The following is a 23110-nucleotide window of genomic DNA, read 5'->3' as shown; positions in this document are numbered from 1 at the left end:
GGCCCTTCCCAGAAAAGCCAGATTCTAAGTCCGGTTACTTAGCCCCTGAGTTTCCTGGTCGCTCCTGCTCTGGACGCTTTCTGTCTGTGAGTGTCAGTCTAGCCCTCCTTCTGTCTCTCAAGCCTGACAAATGCTGTCCCTCTTATGACCATCCTGTTGTCTGTTCCTGCCCGGAGTAGCCTTCTGTAAGACCTTGTTCATGGGCAATTTCTCCTCATCATCATGGAATCCGTCTCCATGCAGACATGCTGAGAAATCCTCACTAGACGGTGCTTCCTCACAGAACCCTGGCTCTCATTACAGAGATTAGCGCACTGTTCTGACTTGTGTATTTTCTCCGTTATGATTTATTGAGCACTGTCTGAAGTGTATGCTCTGTGGGAGCAGAGAGAAATGTGCATGTTTACTGCCCTATGCGAAGCTCTGAGAACAGAGCCTGGCAGAAAGCAGACATCTAATAAATAATTACTAAACTAAATGTTTGGGCTTAAAAGTACATTCAAAAGGCAAAAAGAAATAATTCATTTCCTAGAAATATTCAAATCTGGTGGCTTCAGGAAGTTGGGTTTCTACTCAGTCATACATCCATTAAATTTCACTCTGCAGCTGGCAGATTTCTGGAGATTCAGGTCACCTGATTTCCAAAAATAACTATCCACTATGATTCCAGATTAGTCCCTGGGGAAGGCACTATACTATTTGATGGAACAGCCTCCTTTATAGCTGGAGGCTTGCCATCTCATTGGGTGTTTGTTTGTGTTTGTTTGTTTGTTTCAAGACAGGGTTTCTCTGTGAAGGCCTGGCTGTCCTGGACTCACTTTGTAGACCAGGCTGGCCTTGAACTCACAGTGTTCCGCCTGCCTCTGCCTCCTGAGTACTGGGATTACAGGCGTGTGCCACCACACCTGGCTGCCATCTCATTGGTGGTATCTTATTTTGCTCTCAGATATAGCTGAGATGATAATTTATCTGATGCCCAGTTCCTTTATAAGTCAATTCAAAATAACTAATAATTAATTATAGTTGACTATATACTATATCCATTCAGGGATATGGATGATCAGGGCATATCTCTAGAGAGGGAAAGTATCATGGTTTATAAATGGGAGAAAAGAAAGACTATGCTCACTTCCTGTCAGTAAGTTAACTAATGAATCCAAGATTCACCCAGACATGAGTCTTGGTTCTGAGCAAGCAAGTAAGAGTTATAGAGAAATACCATGTAAGGGCAACTTTTATTTGCATTTCCTTACACCGGCCATCACAAATCCTATTTTAAAGAGGTTGGAATTGAGGCTTACAGAAGTGAAATAAGTGCTCCAATGTCACTTAGGCAGAAGACAGAAAGCTGGGGGCCTACACACACCCCTTTCTGAAAGCATGTTCCCACCATTGCTTCTCAACCAAATAACCTGATGAATGTTGCCTGTACCTGGTTAGGGTAGGGAAATGCTAGGGTAAACTATATAAAGTCTCTCCATAGGGCACTTCCCTTCTGTGCACATCACAGTGCCTTGTAGGTCTTCAGAAGAAGATGCTGGGCAGTGCTTCCCTTGTGAGCTCTGTGGAGCAGGGATGGGAGCTCTTCCAAGCAAACTTTGGCAAAAGCAGCCATACAAACCTGACCAGCCTTCCCCCTTTCCATAGCCAGCCTGTATGAAACAGACCTAGCCACAAAGTTAGAATCAGGGCTCTGTCCTAAAAGTCTCAGCTCTGAGAGAAATAAGATAATATCATGGGTCCCCTGGATTCACGATCCTAGCAATTCACTACTTATTTAGCTACCACACGTTCCATAAAGATCCGTGTGTGTGTGTGTGTGTGTGTGTGTGTGTGTACACATGTATGTGTTTATATATACATAAGTCAGAAGTTGAACTAGGTATTTTGCTCAATTTCTCTCTATATTCTTTTGAGTCATGGTCTCTAACTGAATCTGGAATTCCCCGATTTGGCCAGATTGGGTAGCCCCATGGATGCTCTGAGTCTGCTCGGATCTGGGATTCTAGGAATGCCTCCGCACGCAGTTCCTTATCTGGGTGCTGGGGGTAAGATGCAAGTCATGCTCGTAGAGCAGGCACGGTACAGACTGAGCTATCCTCCCAGACACCTTCACTGCAAGTGTAAGCCTCGGTTGAAGCCTCCTAACTAACTATTGGAGATACAAGCAATGAAGACACTGTTCTCAGAAAACAAGAGGACAAACACGGTCTTTATTTTGGTCCCTTCTAAGACTTGCTGGGAGGAAGCAATAGGTGGGTATGGATGTGGAGGAGGGGGGGGGGTGTCTCTGGGTTTTTTCAACTATGGGCATAAGTGCTTTTTCAGTCCAGTGCAGAATGTCTTGATTCCAGGGTGGTGAAGGCTACAGGGACTGAAGAGCTCTTAAGACCCCCTGGTTCCAGATTCCTCACACTGAGAGTGGCAGACCGGGCCAGGCTTCTAATAGGTTTCGTCATCTCTCGTTTTCCTCCCCACCCCCCATCCCTACCTCTCCCATTTACTTTATCCACTCCCCCAAAGGCGTCTGCCTCCTCTAGAATGGATGAAACGGACAAGATTTCAAAAGCCAGTCGTCTACAAAGACCAAGGAAAACCATTCCTTGTGTTTGAAACACCCCGATTTAGCAAACGAGCCACCGTTATGCACCTGGCCCAACCTTTGAAAATATTATTTTGTGGGTTTCAGTACAACCACTTAGTCTTTTCCCATCCAAGATTTCCTGCGGTTTTATAGCTGGAGTGGGGAGTGTTTTTTTTTTTTTTTTCACTAATAATCACGAGGCTTCTGGAGACGCGCCCCTTCGAAAGTAATTTGAGAGGAATCCCAGTGCAAACCCATGGTGCATCAGCAAAGCCTGCCTGGCTCCTTCAGGTTATGCCAGAACCTAGGTCTGCAAGCCATCCTGCACGCTACCCTAGAGGGCGCGCTGCCTACACTTTCTGCCAAAGAGGCGGTGGAGCTGGCTCCCAGGCTCCATAAAAGGGGAGGAGGTGGATCAGTTTCCTTCTCTCATTGAGAAAGCAGAGCGGATTGGAAGACTGGGCGTATAAAGGCGCGCAGAGAGCGTGAAACAAAGCAGACTCGTCGGAATTGGACTTGGGAGAAGAGGCGCGGAGAGGCAGAAAACTTGTTGGAGGGGAGTAAAGAGCCCCTGCCTCTCCTCCTCCACTGCGCCGCGCTTACGGGGTTCCCACCGGCCTTGCGATTTATTTTTATATCTGCTTTTTTTATATAGAGAAATATATATATATTTTTTTCTTCTAAAGAGAAAATTCCTGTTCCAAGAGAAAATAAGGCAACATCAATGAAGGAGAGAAGAGCCAGCCAGAAATTATCCAGTAAATCTATCATGGATCCTAATCAGAACGTGAAATGCAAGATAGTTGTAGTGGGCGACAGCCAGTGTGGGAAAACAGCGTTGCTTCACGTCTTCGCAAAGGACTGCTTCCCCGAAGTGAGTGTGACCCGCATGGCTTTGAGGGGAGCGGCTGGTGGGGTCCCCAGTCTGGAAGAGAGTGACTGCTTGCTTCTCCTGCTTCACTGATTTTCCTCTCTAAAGTCTTTCTCACCGCCACACCGCTGGGAAGGGAAAGCGTCCTGGAAGCCTCTGGGCTGGAACGCGCTAGCACCCGGGGCTCTTAGCCCCCCGAAACTTGCTGATTTCAGTGTGGGAGGCGGGGTGGGGAGACCTGGCTGGGATCTCAGGAGGGGATTGCGTGTTGCGTGTAGGGAGTGTGCGGTTGGTTTTGTTTTTATTGGAGGCTTGGGTGTTTTTCATAAAGTGTTCGATGAGTGTCCTCTTTTTAACAATCTCTTTGCCACCTTTCCTTCCTCTTTCTGCCCCTTTCGTTCGTGCAGAACTACGTCCCTACGGTGTTTGAGAATTACACAGCCAGTTTTGAAATCGACACACAAAGAATAGAGTTGAGCCTGTGGGACACTTCAGGTAAGATCAGCACACCGCGTGGTGGTCTGGGCCGGTGCGCCCCGGGGCTCGGGATCTGGTGCCCTAACTGCTAACGTGGCCCCTTGAGGGACTTTCAGATCCCGAGCAGCGGGAAATGCTAGCCTTTCTGGACAGGGGCCCCAATGAGGGTGATTGTGTTCGTGGGGACAGGAGGACGCTGTGTGTCCAGGGGTGACCCTGCTGAAGGAGCCTCTGGTGGCCGCGTGGCCTTGTGTTGTCGGTCCTTGGGGCCGTGCCGGAGCGGGCCGCCAGGGTGGCCCAGTATTAGAGCATGCTCAGCAGAGTAGAGCTCTCCGGCTCGCAGAAGAAGCCTCTCGTGGGTGTCACCAGCCATCTGGTAGCGGGGCAGGGGCGCGCAGGCTGAGCTGGGAGAAAATCCCGAAGCCTCCCGGTTGCGTGTGGGCTGGAGGAGAGGGATGAATGGCCGCAGCCGGCGCCCGTGACGCCTACTGTCAGGAATGCGCTGGTGGTGCAGGCAGCGGCCACCGCCGGGGCCTCCGCCCCCATAGCCTCTGTGCCACCGGCGCAGAGCGGCTTCTGCGCTGGCCCGGGAATCACTTCGTGCCAGCTCTCCGAACATGCCACTCCCTACCCGACTGCTTCGGCCTTGCCCACTTGCAGGGCCTCAGGCAGCACAGTTCGCCTTTGACCTTTATGTCTACTTGAATTATTGGCGCCGTGATGGGTTCTGTCCTAAGGTCTAGGGTTCAAAGCCGGTTGTTGCCTTCCCATGCGCCCACCCATCTACGTGGCACCGGGTAGTGGGGAGGACAGATCTTCGTGGGGGTTGGAGGAGACTGGCGGTTCCTCTGAGTTCAGGGCTGGGACAGTAAGGACAGAGCACTGAGCACCCCCCCCAGGAACCTAAGCTCTAGCAAGTCAGGCCAGAGACGCCCGCGGAGAAGGTCTGCAGTTTGTAAGGACCATACTTTCTCCAGAGGAACAGAAGCTACCAGGCAAGGAGGGCAAAGGCCGGTGCGCATGGGGAGCTGGGCTGCCAGACAGATTCGGGCGAAACTGGCAAAGAGGAGCGCACAAGCGCCAACATGCAGGGTTGCTGTCAGGCGGGGTGGCCCGAGGTGGAGCTGCTCTCAGCTGGGAGTGGCCTCGTGGAGCTTCTGCGAGCTTCCCACACCCTGGGCTGGAACCTTTGAGGGACCTGGGGGATTAGACAGTGGGAGAAGGGGCCAGAGTCACAAGCTCTCCAGAGGCTGGCCACCACCCCCACCCAGGCACAAAGGCTAGAGGAAAGTCTCGCACCGGCGCCTCTCACGGTCGGTGCCAGATGCTCAGACTGCTGCAGCTAGAAGGATGTATCTAGTTTCCCCCTGGAGAGTCAGGCTCTTCCTTGAGCTGCGCCAAGGGCGTTTTGTGTTTTTTGGTTGTTGGGATTGCAAACACAGACTTGATACTATAGAGAAAGTGTTGACGGAATTCGAGTGGTTTATTACTAGTTTCTATCATCAGAATTATTACATAGCCCAGTATTTTATTAGGCTCCTGTTCTCAGACGTATCACGGTAATTGTCATGCCTACTGGGCAGGACAGCTGGTGTGGTACCAGTAATTAGCACCAGCACCCCCTCTCACTCACCCTGCCCTGTTTGGACTTACACTCGATAAGAATTATTTAGGCGTGGAGTGGAGCAGCGGGTCTGACGCAGTCTTTGATACAAAGCTGTGTTTCTTCGCTCTTAGCTCCTGGTTACCAGGGGTTTCTGCGTGCAAATCCTCTACCTCCCTGGGTCTCATTTTCATCATCTGTTAAAAAAAAAAAAGAGGGCAGACGCGGAGCTGGATAACGTACAAGATCCTTCCCAGCTATCGCTTCTTGGCTTTAGTGTCCTGGACAGGCAGATCTTTTTGTTTCCCAGGATGCTGGTTGGCTTCAGCTTCTAGTCTCAGCAGATCTGGCATCCAGTGCTGAGGTTCTCACAGCCTGCAAAGCCACGCCAGATTCTGGGCTGAGCCAGGCTTCCTGGTGGATTTAGGAATGAGACTATTTGGATAAGGAGGGGGATGGGTGGGCTCCTAGGAATGCTGGGCTATACATCCCTGTCTCAAGCTCCCAGAAGCACGGGACCACCAACAGAGATTTTAGATTAGGTGCCCAAAGGCCGAACTTGTCACCTCCCTCTTTTTAAGAGAGAAAAGGCCCAAGCTCTACAAAGGCTAGCAACTGTATCTGAACGGTTTATAGAGGGAAGCCGATGCAAATATCACTTCAGCTATTTCCAAATCTTATGTACAACTATATAGTTCACAATCTACACATATAGCAGAATGGCTTGTATACAGTAGTCACCTAATAAAAGACAAGGAACGAGCAAATTAATAAGGATATGCGTAGATTCCAAGGAGATAGGGATCCTGAACTTAATTACCTCTGAATTACCTGTGCCTTAAGATTGGCAACTTCCTAAGTATTGCTTTGCATCAAATTAAAGTAAATCACTTGAAATGAAATCAGTAGTGAGATAATGACTTGTATTTTTATTTAGTAAAAGAAAACCCTATGCATGTTTCTGTAAGATACAAAGGTTTAAAAGCTGCTTGCAGCAGTATTGCATTGCAAAAGTATCCAATTATGAGCCATTGATTAAAATTTATGTTTATGCGAATGGAAAAAGACATAGGGAATCGTTTGGAATTCTGTTATGCCTGTGAAGTGAGATGTTAGCTAATTAAACATAATTACGGAGCATTGCTTAAATTCTAGGAGTAGGATGTTTCCAGCAAACGCGGCTTGCCAGTCAGGACTAGCATGCTTCCAGCAGGAAGTTCCCACTTCCCAGTAACTTTACCATCTTCCCTATTCCCTTGCTTTTCCTGACAAGTTTCTGAAGATGTTCTTTACTATCGTTTGGTGTTGTCTCTGCCCACAAAGACATTGTTTCAGTGAGATGTGAAAATAATTGCATATACTTTATTCCTCTTCCTACATTTGGTTTTCCCCAACTGCTATCAGCTTATCTCTGGAGAGGAGATCCAAGCCAAGTTTATAGAGCTCTAAATGTCATTTTTTTTTTTCTTCCAAGACTATGTGAGAGAGTTTTATATTGGGAAACTTGGGTGGAGAGAGAGTATAAACTGTGCCCTTTGGTGGTATTGGTCTTGTGTTCAACCGTCCAGCAGAGAAACAAGCATCTAGGAAACAGAGGCAGCTCTTTTACGGGCTTTCTACTGTGAACCACATCTCCTAAGTAGTTTGCTTCCGCCTGAAGCAGTCATATGATCATGCAAAGCCCAACTGCCAATTTGAATGCGGGAAAGAACATTAAGTCGAAGTAGAGTATGAGGAGAGGAAACTGTTCATTTCTCTTCTGGGATCCCAAGCAGTAAATACTTCCTTGCTTTCTATTCCTCTTCCTTTTCTCTGTGTCTACTGTAAGCAGGTCCTCTGTCAGGCCTAGGATTAGGGTTAGCTGAATATCATCCTACGATGAACTTAACTTTTGAACTCTAACGGGTTCTCCTACCTGGTTGCTAATGTGTTTCCCTATGAGGCTTTCTGAGTATTTTGTAGAGCTCTCTGCAGTCTGGGGGTGGGGGTGGGGGGAGGGGCACAGTCTTTCTGTGTTTCCACCAAGCACTCACCAATTACAGCAGGCATGGTGGCACAGTTCCAACTGAATATTATGGCTACTTAAAATACTCCAAAGGTAACACAATTTTATTACATGGGCATGAAAATCTTCTAAAATGAGAGATTTCTAAAGGTAATCTTGAGTCCATGTCTTATTTTACTGAGAGATAGTTTCTTTTCATTATAAAAACGAGTTTATTAATAGTTGCAGAAATGTGCTGGAAAATATTCAAATTATTCCAATGAGCTGAGAGAGAGAGAGAGAGAGAGAGAGAGAGAGAGAGAGAGAGAGAGAGTGTTTTAACATGATAAATGAAATCAAAGTAGTTCTAATACTTTGTGCTTCAAAATCTGCTGCAATTGCCAAACACAGAAGCAATTTGTAACCTGAAGCCAAAAGCCTACTAATAATAGAAAGTTAGGCATTTAAAGATCACCACATCTTTTTCTTGGAACTTGATTGCAGTGTAATTTCAGAATTCCTGATAAGTGATTTAAGAAGCAACAGTCATTCATGCCAACTTTTAACCAAGACAAGCTAATGTACATTTTATTTAAGGCATATTATTAGTTTTAGATATTTGATTCAACTGGTGATGCCAACTTAATAATTGCATTATTGCCCTGTGAAAACTCCTTTGAACCTTAATGTGCTATGAACCTCTTGAAAGAGGTCCTGAATGCTAAAGTTAGCACTTTGGATATTTGTTTCTAGTATTATTAGCTAAAAACAACATAATCTCTACATTTTACATTTAAAGTAACAGATAAGAAAGAAAAACTTCAGCTACTTTACTTTGAGGAAAGTCTTCAAGATCAACATATATCTAACTACAGTGGTATATTTCAGATTTTACATCAAGTTTGAAGGCGAGTCTGTGTGACAAGCACCTAATGAAATATTCCTGGGCAAGAATGGAAATGGTTGAACAGTTTTGGAGATTCGTGTATGTATTAGTCAACAAAAGTCATTTAAAGGATGATTACCAGTCCTCTTTTTGTCATTTAAAATATAAACAAACACATCTGGGCAGGACATGAAGCTGTGACTATAAAGTGTCAGGGCCTGTCATCTGCAAACACTGCTAGTGCTATGACAGGGGGAGGGGCGACACTGAGCTGGACAGGAGTAGCTGCTGTCCTCAAGCTACTTACATTCTGGTTAGGGTGATGAGACAAAACAAACATGTTGTGAATAGAGGAGAAAAGTTAAAAGACCCATGGTTCCTCCATGGTGTAGCAAAAAAACAAATTAGGAGCCCAAAATAAGTGTGGCATGCCGCTAAGAAGAAATGTCTGTGGACTGGAACAAGGCAAGGACTCCTCCCCAGGGCATCTGTTATGAAGAATACTCTATAGTCAAACAGGGGCATGAACATATTTCCCCCTCTTGGTTACAGGAAGATGGGCCTCAGTGACAATGGTGCATTCGCCTACAGCAACAAGACTAAAGAGACAGTGAATGCCTGGGCCAAGGCCAAGTCCCCAGCTCAGGCCTTCCTCTCCACTAAAGCTCCCAGCATGCCAAGATCTGCTGTAGAAGTTGACTCATGTGTTCCAAATACCTCAAAATCCCCTGTACTTTAAAACATGCTTACATTTAATGGTTATCAGGGGAAACCCAGATTCTCAGAGTTGAGATTTCTGACCTAAGCTTCTTAGAGCTAGGCTCAGAGTTTACAAACTAATCGGAAAATGGTTTTGAGCTGAACAACAGAACAAACTGCAGAGAACCAGCTATTGCACAAAGTCATTATGATGCTTGGGGTTTCGAAATCGGGCCCAGCTGTAAACTAGATTCCATACACTGTAGGCTAGGGCTAGACAAACAGTTTGGCTGGAAGCAAGTCTTCATGGTCCCTAGACTTTTCTTTTTTCTTTTTTCCTCTTCTTTCTTTTTGTCCTTCCTTCCTTCCTTCCTTCCTTCCTTCCTTTCTTTCCTTCTTTCATTTTTTTTCTAAATCCACTCAGTTCTAGCTTTTTCTCCAGTTTGGTTTTTGCTAAGTTGCATATTTGAGGAAGGTATCCAGATTGGTCCTCCTAGTGCTCCTAAAATAAATGAGGTGCTCCCTTATGAACAGAGCTCTTTTACAAGGAAACAGGACACCATGGACACCAGCGTCTCCACTCGGCTCGTGATGCATGGTGGGCTGTGCCAAATGAAACAGCCAGGCCAGGCCTTGCTCTTTTGTATTTTTATTTTTGATGTTCTCAGAATGTCTTCTGGTTTACTACATATTGGCAACATTCACAGAGTCCCTTTTGGCAAAAATTCAGACTTTTCTGACATAGACTGCGAGCTGCTTCAAAAGTTTGGCCAGGTGTTGAACACATTGGTTTTGAAACACAAGCCTAAAGTTATAATATGTGGAAAGGTGAATCTACTTGAGGGACTTCACATGAAGATAATGGACTCTCACGTGGCATTGGAAAAATAATAGTTTCAGTCTGGACTGAATGGTAATGTGGATCGTTTTAAAACTGATCTATGTAATCTTATCCTTTTAAGCTCTGTGATTTCACTGTGGTTCCGCTGTGTAAAATGTGAGGAGTTTATTATTCTTAAGTATCCCAAGCTTGGAAATTACTACCAAAATTGTATTTAGAGCCCTCAAATAACAATTTGAATTGTACCCATCTGAACGGATAGCAAACCGTGTATCTGCACCACCCCCAGAAATAGAAAACACTGATTGGGTTTTTATGGACACACATAGCTGACCACAGGTTTCCAGAAGATCTCTGGAGTGTGATTCAGTACAAAATACAAATGAAACATCCTTGCTGGGCTGAGTGCTCGTGGCTTCCGGGAGATTTAATGTTTGCTTTGCAGACAGCTAGAGAAGAGTTCAGCAGAGGCACATACTGAAGAGAGTCTCAGGGTCTTGTCCAGACTTGACTCACATTCCTGAGCTTGCCACGGCCTCTCATGCTACTTGCTACCCATGTGTTCTTGGTGCACACTGAAAATACCAGAACTTACTGCATTTTTTTCCCCCCTGCTTAGAATATCCACTATTCCCAACTTTTCCTGAGGCTGGTTGAATTTCTTGTAGAACAAACTTTGAACTTACTTCAAGTGTAGCTTTCAAGTTACTTCAAGGGTAACTATCCCATTAGACTTTTAGAATATCCAGGGAGAAGGGTTTTCAGCTTGCAGACTTTAAAAAGATAAAGCTTCAGCATTTGAACTGGTTTTGCAAAATGTCCAAAGGCCTGCCTTCTAGGCATGACTCTTCTTCCACATACGCTTAATTATGTACATATATGGTATCTCTGCAACAGGGTGACTTCAGCAGGCAGGTATGTGTCTGAAGAATTCGTTTCTAGGTGAGGCACTTTGTGACTATTCTGGGGCAGGAAATTTTCCTCTCACCACAAATTAACGATCTTGAAGACAAGGATGGGTAGGCCTGCAATTTCAGAAGTCTTTTAGGACTTTGCTGATCTTCGCCAAACATGAGCAAAGAAGAGCCCCAAAGGATGCTTATGCTAATCTATGTCTGGATAAAGCCTGGAGGTGGGGGGAGGACAGGGTGAGACACTTGTTTTGCACAGAGTCCAGTTACATCTTTATACTAATACAGCCCCCTGAATTTTACCTATGGAAAGTCTGGTATGCCATTTTTAAAGGACCTTAAGAGCAGTGCTGTGTCTTTAAGGAAAACACTGCCCTGAAAACGTCCATATGCGTGAAGCTTATTCCACATGCCCAGGAAGTTTGATTTGACAAGCAGAGCTTCACTCCTAGATTTATTGGATTTTTACTATAGTACACTCTTAGGTACTGAAGTGCAGACTGCAAGCACACCGCAAAAGCCTGTTCAATTAGCGCCTTACAACCTTAACTAGAACCTATAGAAATGAATACTTCTGGAAGCTTGCCTTCCCAGGGTGTCCTGGGACTTCCTCAGCTTTGGAATGCCAGCAAGATAGCAGAGTTGAGGCACTGTTTTCACTCCTAGGGCTTACTCCCCACTCCTTCTGTCTCAGTTGACAGGGCATTCCTAGCATTCTTCCCTCTGAGTTATCCCACACAGGCCTGTGGTGATCTGCCCTTTGCTTCTCTACTTCCTTTGTGCAGTCCCAGGGCCCTATAGGGGAGAACACAAGAGACAGGGTCCTCCTTACCCAATGAACTGTGAGATCTTCCCTATTAGAGCAAATCTGTAATTCTGTGCTTCACTTTTCTTCCTATGAAAAAATGGAGACAATAGTTTTAGGTTGGCTTTGTTGTTGTTGTTGTTGTTGTTGTTGTTTGTTTGTTTGTTTCTATCAAGAAAAAAGATTAACCTTAGGGTATTTTTTTTTTTAAAGATTAAGTTGGCTTATCTTGTATAGCAAGTTATTCTTCTCGTTGGTGGTCACATTACAGTTATGACTAGTGAATTTGAGGATTGGTTTTATTAGTGCCCTTGGGCACTTGTTGATCAAAAAGCTGCATTGTTTACTGCAGGAGGTGGACCAGGCTGAGATCAAAGTGCTGCTCCTAATTAGGTCTTGTTAAAGAGTTACCTCTTTACCTCTAAGCCCGTGCCTGAGTTCTCACGAAGCCTTACACTACATATGTATTTTCATCCAAACTGTTAAACCAAATGAAAACAAAAGCAGAAACAGGCCTCCATGAGAATCTTGTTTAACTGGAAGAGAACTGTTTCTTTTTAAAGTCAATCAAGAGAGTAAATTTCTTACTTATTTGCATACAGCCACTGAGCACAAAAGCCGATTTGCTTTCCTCTTTCTTTTTTTTTTTTTTTTTTAAGGCAAGCAATCCCCAGCCTGTGACAGAGGGGCTGAGCACAAAACCAGATCCCTTTGTGGCCTTAAAGATGAGTGGGGGAGGGGAAACAGCTCTCACAAAGGGCGGGGTGTTCTCTGCAGCCACGTGGTGACTGGAATGTTGCAACTGGGCCTCTGGATTTTCCCAGCAGTCCCAAGTTTAATTAGATTAGTTTTGCCCCTTTGACTTTCTTCAGCCACCTTTGGAAAAGATGGTTCCCATTGTCCGGTAGAGTACACTGCTCTGCCACTCAGCAACAGGCCAGCGGCATCCTGCCCCGAAGGAGCCTGGCACCTGCAGATGCTAGTCATGTTGCCCACGCCTGAAGACTGCAAAGCTTAAGCCATGAGCTTTCCGACACCTGTTTGGCTTTACACAGTAGGCTGGCTCTGACTGCGTAGGTCAGGTCAGGTCCTTTTCTCCGGCTTTGAAGAACAGAAGAGAGGCTCCTCTATCCTCATTTGAATTCTTCTCTGTACAGTCTGGGGTTTTGTGGCTGGCTGTTAGGAAAGAGATCTCCTAGTGCGGACAGCAGGAGCTGTGTCAGAGTTAGACTTTGGACACACAAACAAGGACGGTTAGAGCGGAGCGAGTCAGAAGTGCGGAACTAATGTAAAATAGCAATATGTTCATAGAGGGTGAAGCCATACCTTCCTGGTGCCCCTCAAGAGAAACTTCAGCTGAAATCTAAGTCGACTATTCTATCCTCCCCGATTTCTTCAGCTGGCTGAAAAGCTAGCCACTGCTTGTCATTTTCAGGAGTTTGCTACCTACCTTTTTATGCATCATAATATTTTAAATGATGTGACTTTCTCAGCTAAGGCCTTCAGCTGTGGGGAAATGCCTTCCGCTGCCAGACTTTGTTACCAGACTCCCACACTCCTGCCTCCCACAGGCCAGTAGGAAGCTTCAGTCGTGCCTGAGAACTCCTTAGACTGTCTTCTGTGTTGACACACTCCGGCCTGATTCCTAGCACGGCCCTCTCTTCTTGCCCCCAGCACTAAAGCAGCTCTCTTGGGAGGCAGAGACAGTGCTGCCAGGGACGGCAGAGTGAGTGCCCAGGGCCTAGAACAGACTCCCAAACACCAGTTGTCTTTGTATTTTTTCTTTGAGACATGCTCTCCCTAAGTTGCTCAGTGGAGAACTGATAGGGAGATGCCAGTTTATTTGGATGTAGAGATAAACCAGCTCGTATTACAAGTTGCATTCACTCTAAAGCTCAGGTAGGCCTCAAAATTGGCAATCTTCCTACTTTACTTTTCCACCACACCTGACTGAAACAATTTTGAAAGCTCTCTCTCTCTCTCTCTCTCTCTCTCTCTCTCTCTCTCTCTCTCTCTCTCTTTCTCTTGCTCTTCCTCTCCCCCTCCTCTCTCTCTGATGTTGACTACTGAAATTTGTATGTTTTACTGCCAGAGATGAAAAATTATGTCAAAACTAAATTAAAAGTCAAGAAAGCTTTAGTGTGTTTGCATTTGCCTAGTGATTTCCATGTTGTCTGTATGATGAGAATCGATTCTTAAAAATAGCAGTTGCCAAGTTATCTTCAATTTTATAGTTAAACTCTTTTGTGCCTTGTCTGAATTCCCAACATTTGGAATTCATAAAGGTGTCAAAAAAAAGGGGGAGGGGGGGGGGAGTCCTAAATGACCAGAAAGTTCTGTGGTTCAAATCACTGACTGGTGATTTGAACTCTTAAACTATCATGGCTTTAACTCAGGTCAGGGACCTTGGATTATATCCTGCTGTCATGTTTGCAGGTGGAACTGTGTAGTAAGGTAACATGATCTAACATGGCATTTATGACATTCTTGGCATAGCAGGAAGTGAACTTACACAGAGCTTGGGGGTAAGTGCAAGCCAGCTCAAAGGTCAATGGCTGATCCAGACTTGTAACTGGAGATAGAGGGACACTCAAGTGCTCTGCGGAGGCTTTCTGTGCATGGTTAAATTTGCCCTCTTCCGACCTTCCCCACGCCCCCAGCCTCCCACCTCCCCCCCACTTCCCCCCTCATCTCCCCCCACCCCCGTTCAACTGTTGGGACTAATCTGGAGTTTGGATCTTTTCCCCAGGAAGCAGCTACATTGCCATTGGCTACTGCCACCTTGGCCTTTGACCACAGCGATAGCACAGCCACAAAACCTCTAGTTAATATGTACTCATCTCTTCCTAAACTCCAGCTGCTCCCTGAGTTTACTCAGATCCCACGGATAGAGCCTGTCACTATTTTCACCTTATGATTGAAGAATAGGAAACACTCGCTCCTAAGACTTGGGCTTCTCCCCCTTTAGCGGTGAGAATGGGTTTGCACTCAAGGTCACCTGGCCCCACATACTCCCCACTTCATCTAGGGCCCTTCTGAGTGTACCATTTGCACCTTGAGTTCCCGGCTTTCCCAGCAACTGAGGTCCCATGCGTAAGAGCACTCTGATTTTTCTCGTACTAGTGAATATATCGTTAATCTGTCTTTTTGTGTATGTGTTTGCATCTCTTTACAAGTAGTGTGTGGTGGGGGTCGGGAATGAGCAAGTGGGGGCATTGGATTATAATGTGGAAGGGATTTATCACAAAGGGTAGAGGTCATCCCTCATAGATAGTGGAGATTTTTGTCTGAGGCGTGTGTCTTTTTTGCTTCTTAGGTTCTCCTTACTACGACAACGTCCGCCCCCTCTCTTACCCAGATTCTGATGCTGTGCTCATTTGCTTTGACATCAGTAGACCAGAGACTCTGGACAGTGTCTTAAAAAAGGTAAGTGCTGAGGGATGAGGACACCATCCAGCACTTTTGGTGGTGTAGGTCTAGAGAGAGATGGTTGGCGAGGGGCACAAAGATTCTGAACTTTCACCTTATGTCTTCTAATGACAGGATCCATACAAAACAAAGTCCCCATACATGGATGCCACGAGTTTGGGTGGCCAAATTGGCTTGAAACCTCACTTCGCAAATCCCTGAACAAAATACTTCTCATGAGCTTCCATATTTGTTTTTTTGGGGGGAGGAAATTATATGAAAATATAGGAAATAGTTCCAGTAATGGCCTACCTGAGCCTTCATTCATTTGCTAGACAGACTGTTCCAAATGTGTTTACTGTTGATCTCAATTCAGATAATGACCTTAGTAAGAACTATTTTGATGAAGAAGTTGTATTTCTATTGTTTATAAATATATAAGTGAAATTAGTATAATCGGAATATGTGCAATGAGGCTTGTCCCTAGACAGTGCAACAATGTGAATTATGATCAGATATACCAAAAGCTAGTAAAGCATCAGCTATGCTGAACATGTATGTTATCACACAGCTCTGGTTTCTGGAAGCAAAGGTGGCTCAGATCTTGTAGGTGGAGATGGGGCTAAAAGAAGCTGTGGACAGAAGAAACCCTATTACAGATGGGTCTTGAGGCCTAAGTCTCTGTAGGGGGGTGATGCTTGGCCTTCTGCCGCCAGAGCCTTGCCCCCCCCACCCCCCAGGGTAGTTTTAGGAACTTGCTGTAGATGAGTTCCAGGGAATTCCGTGGAGGCAAGGACTCTGCTTGGCCTGCAGCAACCTAGGCTGTGTTCCATGGTCGTAAGTGCATAGTAAGCACTCACCATTGTGAGAGTGTTGTGGGTTTAAGAGGGAGACTCTGGCTGCACCATCCCTTTCTTCCCGTGCACTGCAAATGTGGCAAGAGCACAGAATGTCCCTCAGTGGCTGTCCCTGTCGCCCAGTCAGAGTGAGGACAGATGGAATGGAGAGGGAGAAGCACCTGGGTAGATGGCCGTGCTTGTTTCACTTGGGTTGTGTTCTTTTGGTTTCTACTCTAGGCGGTGTTTGCATTTTATACGTTTGTATTAGTTTACGTGCCTCTATGGCCCTGAATTGCTTGGGTGTGCCATCAAAAACTTGAGGCTTGAAGTACAGCCCTCCTTCGGTTCTACTAAACATCGCAAGCAGTTTATCCAATGCCCCCACTTGATAGATCAAAGGGTTTTTTGGGGTTTTTTTTGTTTTTTGTTTTTTGTTTTTTTTAGTTCTTAACTCCTTTTCATTCTGAGTAGTATATGAAACACAGGGTTGGCTTTTGTCAGGTTCTGTCAGGTAGACACCTTTCCTGTCTTCAAGGCTGTAAACAAGTGCACGGGGAGGCCGACAAGACACCACAGCTGAGAACCACATAACAGCATGGCTGCCTATGTCTGGAGATGAAAGGGGCACTTGTTTACTGGTGGTTGTACTTGATGTAGTATCAGGCTATACATAATTTATGACAGAAAGCCTCTTCTCTTCTTCTTTTGTCTCCTGAGACCAAACAAATAGTGACATTGGGCCTGCAGATATTAATGAGTGTGTTTTACGTGTGTCACTTAAGGGCTCACGATAACTTCCTGTTTTGTCTTGATTGAACCTTGAAGCCCATTAACATCAGAGAGTTTAGAGTGACTTAAGGTAGAAAAGTTTTCTTATTCTTTTTTTTTTTTTTTCAGTTTCTTTAGGAGAAGCTGATAGATGGTGCTAAATAATTGTGGGCGGGAAGGAAACCTCAATGACAGACCAGGCACTCTGTGTGTCACTGCGCTCTGTGTGCTAAAGTGCTTTGTACTAGATGCCATTGCCTCAGCTACACCTGGAGACCTAGAGGCCTCCTCGGATGCTCTCTTAAATCACCCTTTCCCAATGTCCCTCTTAGCTAGTATTACACTTACAAAACCTTATTGCCCCTCTGCTCTGTAAACTCCTGGAAGACATAGCTACATCAAATTACAGTACTCCCCAGAGGACAGGAGACATCAGGACATGTGCGAGGAGGAAGAGTCTCAGCCCCCACTAGCCCTTCCTCTCAGAGGACTGCTCTCCTGTCTGATGATGGAGAACTCAAGTTAAAAGAAGCAAAGCCATCAAAAAAAGCCCTGGCTTGGCTTGCTTTAAAAAGGATCAGCTGGAATCCATGCCAGGGACTTCTCAAAGTTCTCATAGTTCTGGTTAGAAGAGGAAATGGTCAGGTAAGTTGTAAACTATACAGTAATGCTTAGCTTAGCCATTAAAAGCTAAGCGCCAAGTCCTATGGGCTACAAAACCAGCTGCTGCCCTGGAAGCTCAAGCAGGAGTCAGGTCTCTGCTGAAGCTGTGGTGTGTGTCCCTTTGGCCACTTGAGTGGAAGAGCCTTGAAACAGGGCATCCTGCTTTAGTAATCAGAGGCCAGACACTTAGACAGAGCCTCCAGCACAGGGAACCATGGCCCAGGCTTTCCTACTTTTGCTGGCACAGGCTGTTCCTTACGCCCAGCCTTCCACTTGCCACATATTAGGTTGGATAATTTGGATCTGTGATTATTAAGATGCCTTTGTCTTTCAAACACCTCCATAATTAAGTCACTATTGAAGCTACCTTCTGTTGATGTCCAATAAGTTGACTGTGGGAGGAACCAATGAGTCACACAGAGTATAAAAATACGCATGGCCACTCTCAACTTACTAGTTACTAGTATCAACTTACTAGTTAAATACAAGCTTGCTTCTTCACTTGGAGTTGCATTTCAATGTCTGCCAGTGAAGAAACTGTTTTCATTGTATATGTGTCAATACTTTGTTAATTTTTCCTCCCCTTCCCCTTCAGTGGAAAGGTGAAATCCAAGAATTTTGTCCCAATACCAAGATGCTGTTGGTCGGCTGCAAGTCTGATCTCCGGACAGATGTCAGTACATTGGTGGAGCTCTCAAATCACAGGCAGACTCCTGTGTCATATGATCAGGTATGTGTGTTGTCAATAGAAAAGTCACCTACCATCATTCCTCCCTCCCTCCCTCCCTCCCTTCTTTCCTTTCTTTCTTCCTTTTTAAAAGATTTGTTTATTTTTATTTTATGTGTATTGGTGTTTTGCCTGCACATATATCTGTGTGAGGGTGTCGGATCCCCTGAAATTAGAGTTACAGACAGTGGGTACTGTGAATGAGCTGCCAAGTGGGTACTGTGAATTGAACCTGAGTCCTCTGGAAGAGCAGCCAGTGCTCTTAACTGACGAGCCATCTCTCCAGTCCCAAAAGGTTACTGTTCAACAAAAGTGAAAGAAATGGAATATTATTTGTGATAAATAAAATGTAACAGTTTTTCAAGAGGTCTACTGAAATATAAAATGTCCTGTCATTCTGTAGTAAAAAACCATCAGGAACCAGGGTACATAAGCGGTTGGTATGTGCCGTCCTTGAATGTCTCTGCCACACCAGTGGTTTTAAAGTTCAGCATCGCTAAGAGAGAATGTGGCCAAATTCAGAGTTCTCTTTAAGCTAATTGTCCTAAGTTGCCCAATAAAATCCTGAATCAAATTGTTGTCAATAAAACAGACCACTCTGTGATGCTGTCTTTTGGAAGTTCATCATGACACATGTGTTCCCCCAAAGACAGGAAAATCTGTTCAGAAATTGATTTTCCTAAAACATGTTAAAATGTCTACAGCTATATGTGGTATGTATCCTTTAAAGTATTCTCTCTTAAGGGCTGGGGACGTAGCTCAGTCATAGAGCACTAGCCCAGCTGAAGGGAAGCTCTGGTTCTATCCCCAACAGGACAACAAAAAAGGGAGGGGCAGGGCAGGGAAATACACTCATCTTCATCTTGCATTTCTCATTAACAAATCCAATACAATCAGAGGACGATTTCATTTAAATTGACGTTAAATTACACTCGTCAGCCCTGCATTTTGTTCAACTGTACAACCTATTGGATGGGGTTGAAGGCCATTTCTAGCCCCTAAGAGGAAGTGAGAGCTTTTTGCTGGAATCATTCTGAGGGCCTTTGTCAGCTTTCTGTGGGAGATGCGGTGTTGTTGGTATCAGGAGATTTACTGCAGCAATGAGAGGCCATGCTTCCCAACTGCCCCCGAGAGAACTACCGGGCAAGCTCCTCATTTCCTGGTTACCTGGAAATGGCCACCTTTGCCCCTTTCTTGTCTCCTTGTGTCTTCCTATTGAGAGTCCAGATTCTCCCGAATGAGCTAATCAGCGTTTTGGAAGCTGTGGGGAGCTAGGACAGTTTCTTCTGTGCAATAGAATTGAGAGCCTTCAGGTTGGGTCCTCAGTATTAGGGAAGTAACAAAGTAGCTCATTTTTACAAAAATCTGTTTTTTATTTTTGACAACACTCGGGAAATCCATTTGGCATATTAGGTATTTTCCAATGCAAGACTGTTTTGTGGGATTTCAACGCTTTCCAACGTCTCCCCAAAGTCTCACTGGTGATGGAAATTCTTTCTTTAACTTCACAGGGGGCAAATATGGCGAAGCAGATCGGAGCAGCCACTTACATCGAGTGCTCAGCCTTACAGTCTGAAAACAGTGTCAGAGACATTTTTCACGTCGCCACCTTGGCGTGTGTAAATAAGACAAATAAAAACGTTAAGCGGAACAAATCACAGAGGGCCACAAAGCGGATTTCACACATGCCTAGCCGACCAGAACTCTCAGCAGTTGCTACGGACTTAAGAAAAGACAAAGCGAAGAGCTGCACTGTGATGTGACGCTTCACTGTCTTTGAGGATGCAGGAATCTGGTGTAAAAAAAAAAGAAAAAGAAAAGAAAAGAAAAGAAAAGAAAAAGTTAAAAAAGAAAAACAAAACAAAACAAAAACGAGAGCAAAACGAAACGGTGAAGTCAAATGAAGTGCACAGCCAAAGTCACATAGACACAGGCTTAGGAGGTCCTTGAAAGGATGCCCAGTTTTTGGAATCCTGTCCTTAGGTTCGGCATGTAGACCGAGTGGTGAGAAGTGAACACATTGAAGAGTTTTGAAGTGTGACTTGAAAAATATGCCAAAAAATAAAAAATAAAAAATAAAAACAAAGGGAGCTACAAATGGGCTAGAGGTAAAGAAAGAGGAACGCCAGTACCTCCGAGAAGAAAATCCAGGCTCTGAGTGGTGCTTGCGTATTTTCAGTTTCGTTTTTTCTGTGTGTGTGTTTTCGTTACAGCCTCTTCATGGATCTCTACTTTGATTTGGTTTTTCAATGTTTTAATCTCTTTTTTCAAGAAGTATATATTAGTATACCGTCCTCGCTGGGGAACTCGCACTGTGACCTTAGCATTTAGTTTTCTAGAGGATGAGATGTCATTTCCTCTCCTAGCTCATCATTAAAATGGAAATTGTGTTGGGATCCCGTGGGATTCGAGAGGAAAACTTCAAGAGGCTTTGAAATCTTGACTTCCTGAAGGTCGCTGCTGAGCGAGATGGTTTGAAAGCAAAGGCTTCTGCGGCCTTACAAGATGCATAGACCAGCACTACAGAGATTGCGTAGATCAAATAGAAAAGAGTGTTGCTTTTTGTTCCGTCTGATGGTTTTGTTCATTCCTTGTGATCGTCATTAACAAGTGGTAAATTGCTCAATGTAATATTTTGTGCGCTGTTTAGAAGAGACTGTGTGGTTTTGTTTTTCTTTTTTTGCCATCGTTGATAAAAATGAGAAGTGGAATAAAAGGTGTCTTGGTTTGATGTGATAGAGTGATGTCCAAGAGGAAGCAGATGGGTACTGTTTCCACCAAGGGAGGCAATGGGTAAAGAAGTGCCAGCAGAGCACAGTTCGTGAGCGAGGCTGTCTGGAAGAAAGTTGTACTTCAAATGCACAGAGCGAAAGCACTGTTGTCTGGGGATGGTGCCCCCAGACGGGCAGATGGTGAGCTGTTTGCTCACGCCACTTCCTGCAAATGAATGTTGTCCTGACAAAACCTCCACTTGTCCATGCTTTAGGAAACCCCAGATAGGGGAAAAGAAAAAAAAAAAGCCTATAATGTCTGCCCTGATCTGAGCCTAGGGCATTTCTCAAGTAATTGCTAAACCTCACTTAACCATACCCAGCCAGGGTCAGGTTCAAAACTTGATGATTGTTAGAGTGATGATCTGCATTTAAACAGTTTACAGGTTTCTCCTTTTGAGCAGTTCCTTTCAGAGAAGAAATCAGATATGACCCTTTTATAGTTGGTGCTTGTTGAAAACAAGCTTCTTTTTTCCCCCCCAATGATGACGCTTCATTTTTGAAGTGTTGAAGCTGTGTTTCCATTAAACTGTGGCAGAAGAGGAGATCAGAGTAATTATAACACCCAGTTCTGTGTCTTACAAGCACTTTGTTTTGTCTCTGCAAGAAAATGCCATTTCAGTCATTTCCCATGAAACTCAGACATTTTACCAACATGATACGCTCTGACTGGTACAGCATTATGCTTTGGGCAGTATTACAAAATAGCTGGCGAGTGCTTTCTGTATTTAAATATTGTAAAAAGAAAATAAGTTATAACTGTTATGAAGCAGAACTTTTGTTGCTTTTTCTTTTTTTGATGTTGAAGACACTTTGTATGTTTGTTTGGTCAGTGTTTCCACAGTATTTATTAAAACTTACGTTTTTCTTTTCTTCAAATAAAAAAGTAACCATGTCTGTCTCCCCGTGATGTTTTCTGCTTCTTGACTTGATTGTTCCGCTCTGCTCTTTCATAGAGATAACTATAGAATCAGGGCTAAGATTTACTGAGTTAGGAGAGTTCAGACTTTGATACTTGGCAATAGTCTCTTGGAAAAAACATGATTCTATGCATAGAAGATGTTTCCATGATATTGTAAAAAATGAAGAAAATGCTGCATGCGGGAGATTTGGACATACACAAACAACGTGTAACACTGTCTTGGATTGATCTGTAGAAAGTAGCGGAATTCCTTGGATGTCTATTATAGTAGAAGTAGATGATACAGGCCCAGTTTGTACATGGAAATCTAAAGATGTATTTATTATGTATACAGTTGTCTCCCTGCTTGTACCCCTGCACACCAGAAGAGGGTTTTAGATCACATTATAGATGGTTGGGAATTGAACTCAGGACCTCAGGAGGAGCAGTTAGTGCTCTTAACCTCTGAGTCGTCTCTCCAGCCCTGTACATGAAAATCTAATATGACCTTAGTCTCTACTGTGTCTTCTGGAGACCTGGACAACGCCTTGCAAAGTGTGTTCTTGTGACAGAGCATGGATAGCTCAGGATCCCACTATTGCAACTTAGTGGAGGCAAAACAAAACCAGTGCCATTCATGGTAGAAGCATTCTTTAACACACACACACACAAATTGTCAAGCATACATGGAGTGGCCTAGGGGAGAGAAGGTCATAGATTTCAATCAGCCCAGCTGAGTGGGTCTTTAGCTAAGATGTCTACACGTTTTAAATAAATGTCTCAAAATATTCTGTGAGACTTCGAGACTGATTTGACACAGCCAAGATATTTCCTATAAAAACTGCATCCTGTGGCTTAAAACAAAACAATACAAAACGGCTTTGGAAATCTTTGTGATATAGTTAGTTGCTTATAAAGAATTCTCAGAAGAAAAAAAGCAGAGGGAAAACCAGAGGCTCCTACAATGAGTGAACAGTCTTAAGAGCATGAGTAATTATGGGATAGTCGGGTAAAAGATTTTGAAGCTCAGACATTTGCTGAGTTTGTTGTAACTCATTCCTGTCGTCCAGAACTAAAGGAAATGAAAACACTGGCCCAGCCCTTGTACAGGGCAGCTTCTATGCCTGTGTCTAGGTCAGGCTTGCAAGCAACTTCTTTCTCAACTATCTCTGCTACAAAAAAAAGAGACAGGGGAGGGAAATTAGTTGAGGTTCTGCTGACCTTGGCTGCTTCTCTGGCTTTACAGTCATGTTCCCTCTGGTCTATTGTCAACAGCTTTAATTTGTCGAAGCCAAAAGAGAAGAAGTCTGCCTTTAGCACTGGCCGCATTGTCCACCTCTGCCCTGACTTTTTGCCTTGACTACGTCACCTG

At 44.6% G+C, this 23110-nt stretch overlaps 1 protein-coding gene across 1 annotated transcript; it reads left to right on the top strand.

Moving 5' to 3' along the window:
• The first annotated feature begins 3065 nt into the window (after positions 1-3065).
• Positions 3066-21738, top strand: RND3 (Rho family GTPase 3). Its single transcript, XM_084798898.1, has 5 exons — positions 3066-3458; positions 3863-3950; positions 14978-15087; positions 17935-18069; positions 19578-21738. Exons 1-5 carry the CDS (start codon positions 3309-3311, stop codon positions 19827-19829), a joined length of 735 nt encoding a protein of 244 aa, XP_084655024.1. The 5' UTR covers positions 3066-3308; the 3' UTR covers positions 19830-21738.
• Positions 21739-23110: the final 1372 nt, after the last annotated feature.

Source organism: Acomys minous (genome assembly GCF_964271855.1).
Source record: "Acomys minous genome assembly, chromosome: 10".
Classification (NCBI taxonomy): Eukaryota; Metazoa; Chordata; class Mammalia; order Rodentia; family Muridae; genus Acomys; species Acomys minous.
The sequence above is the reverse complement of the archived record's forward strand: the minus strand, read 5'-3'. Positions and strand labels throughout refer to the sequence as shown.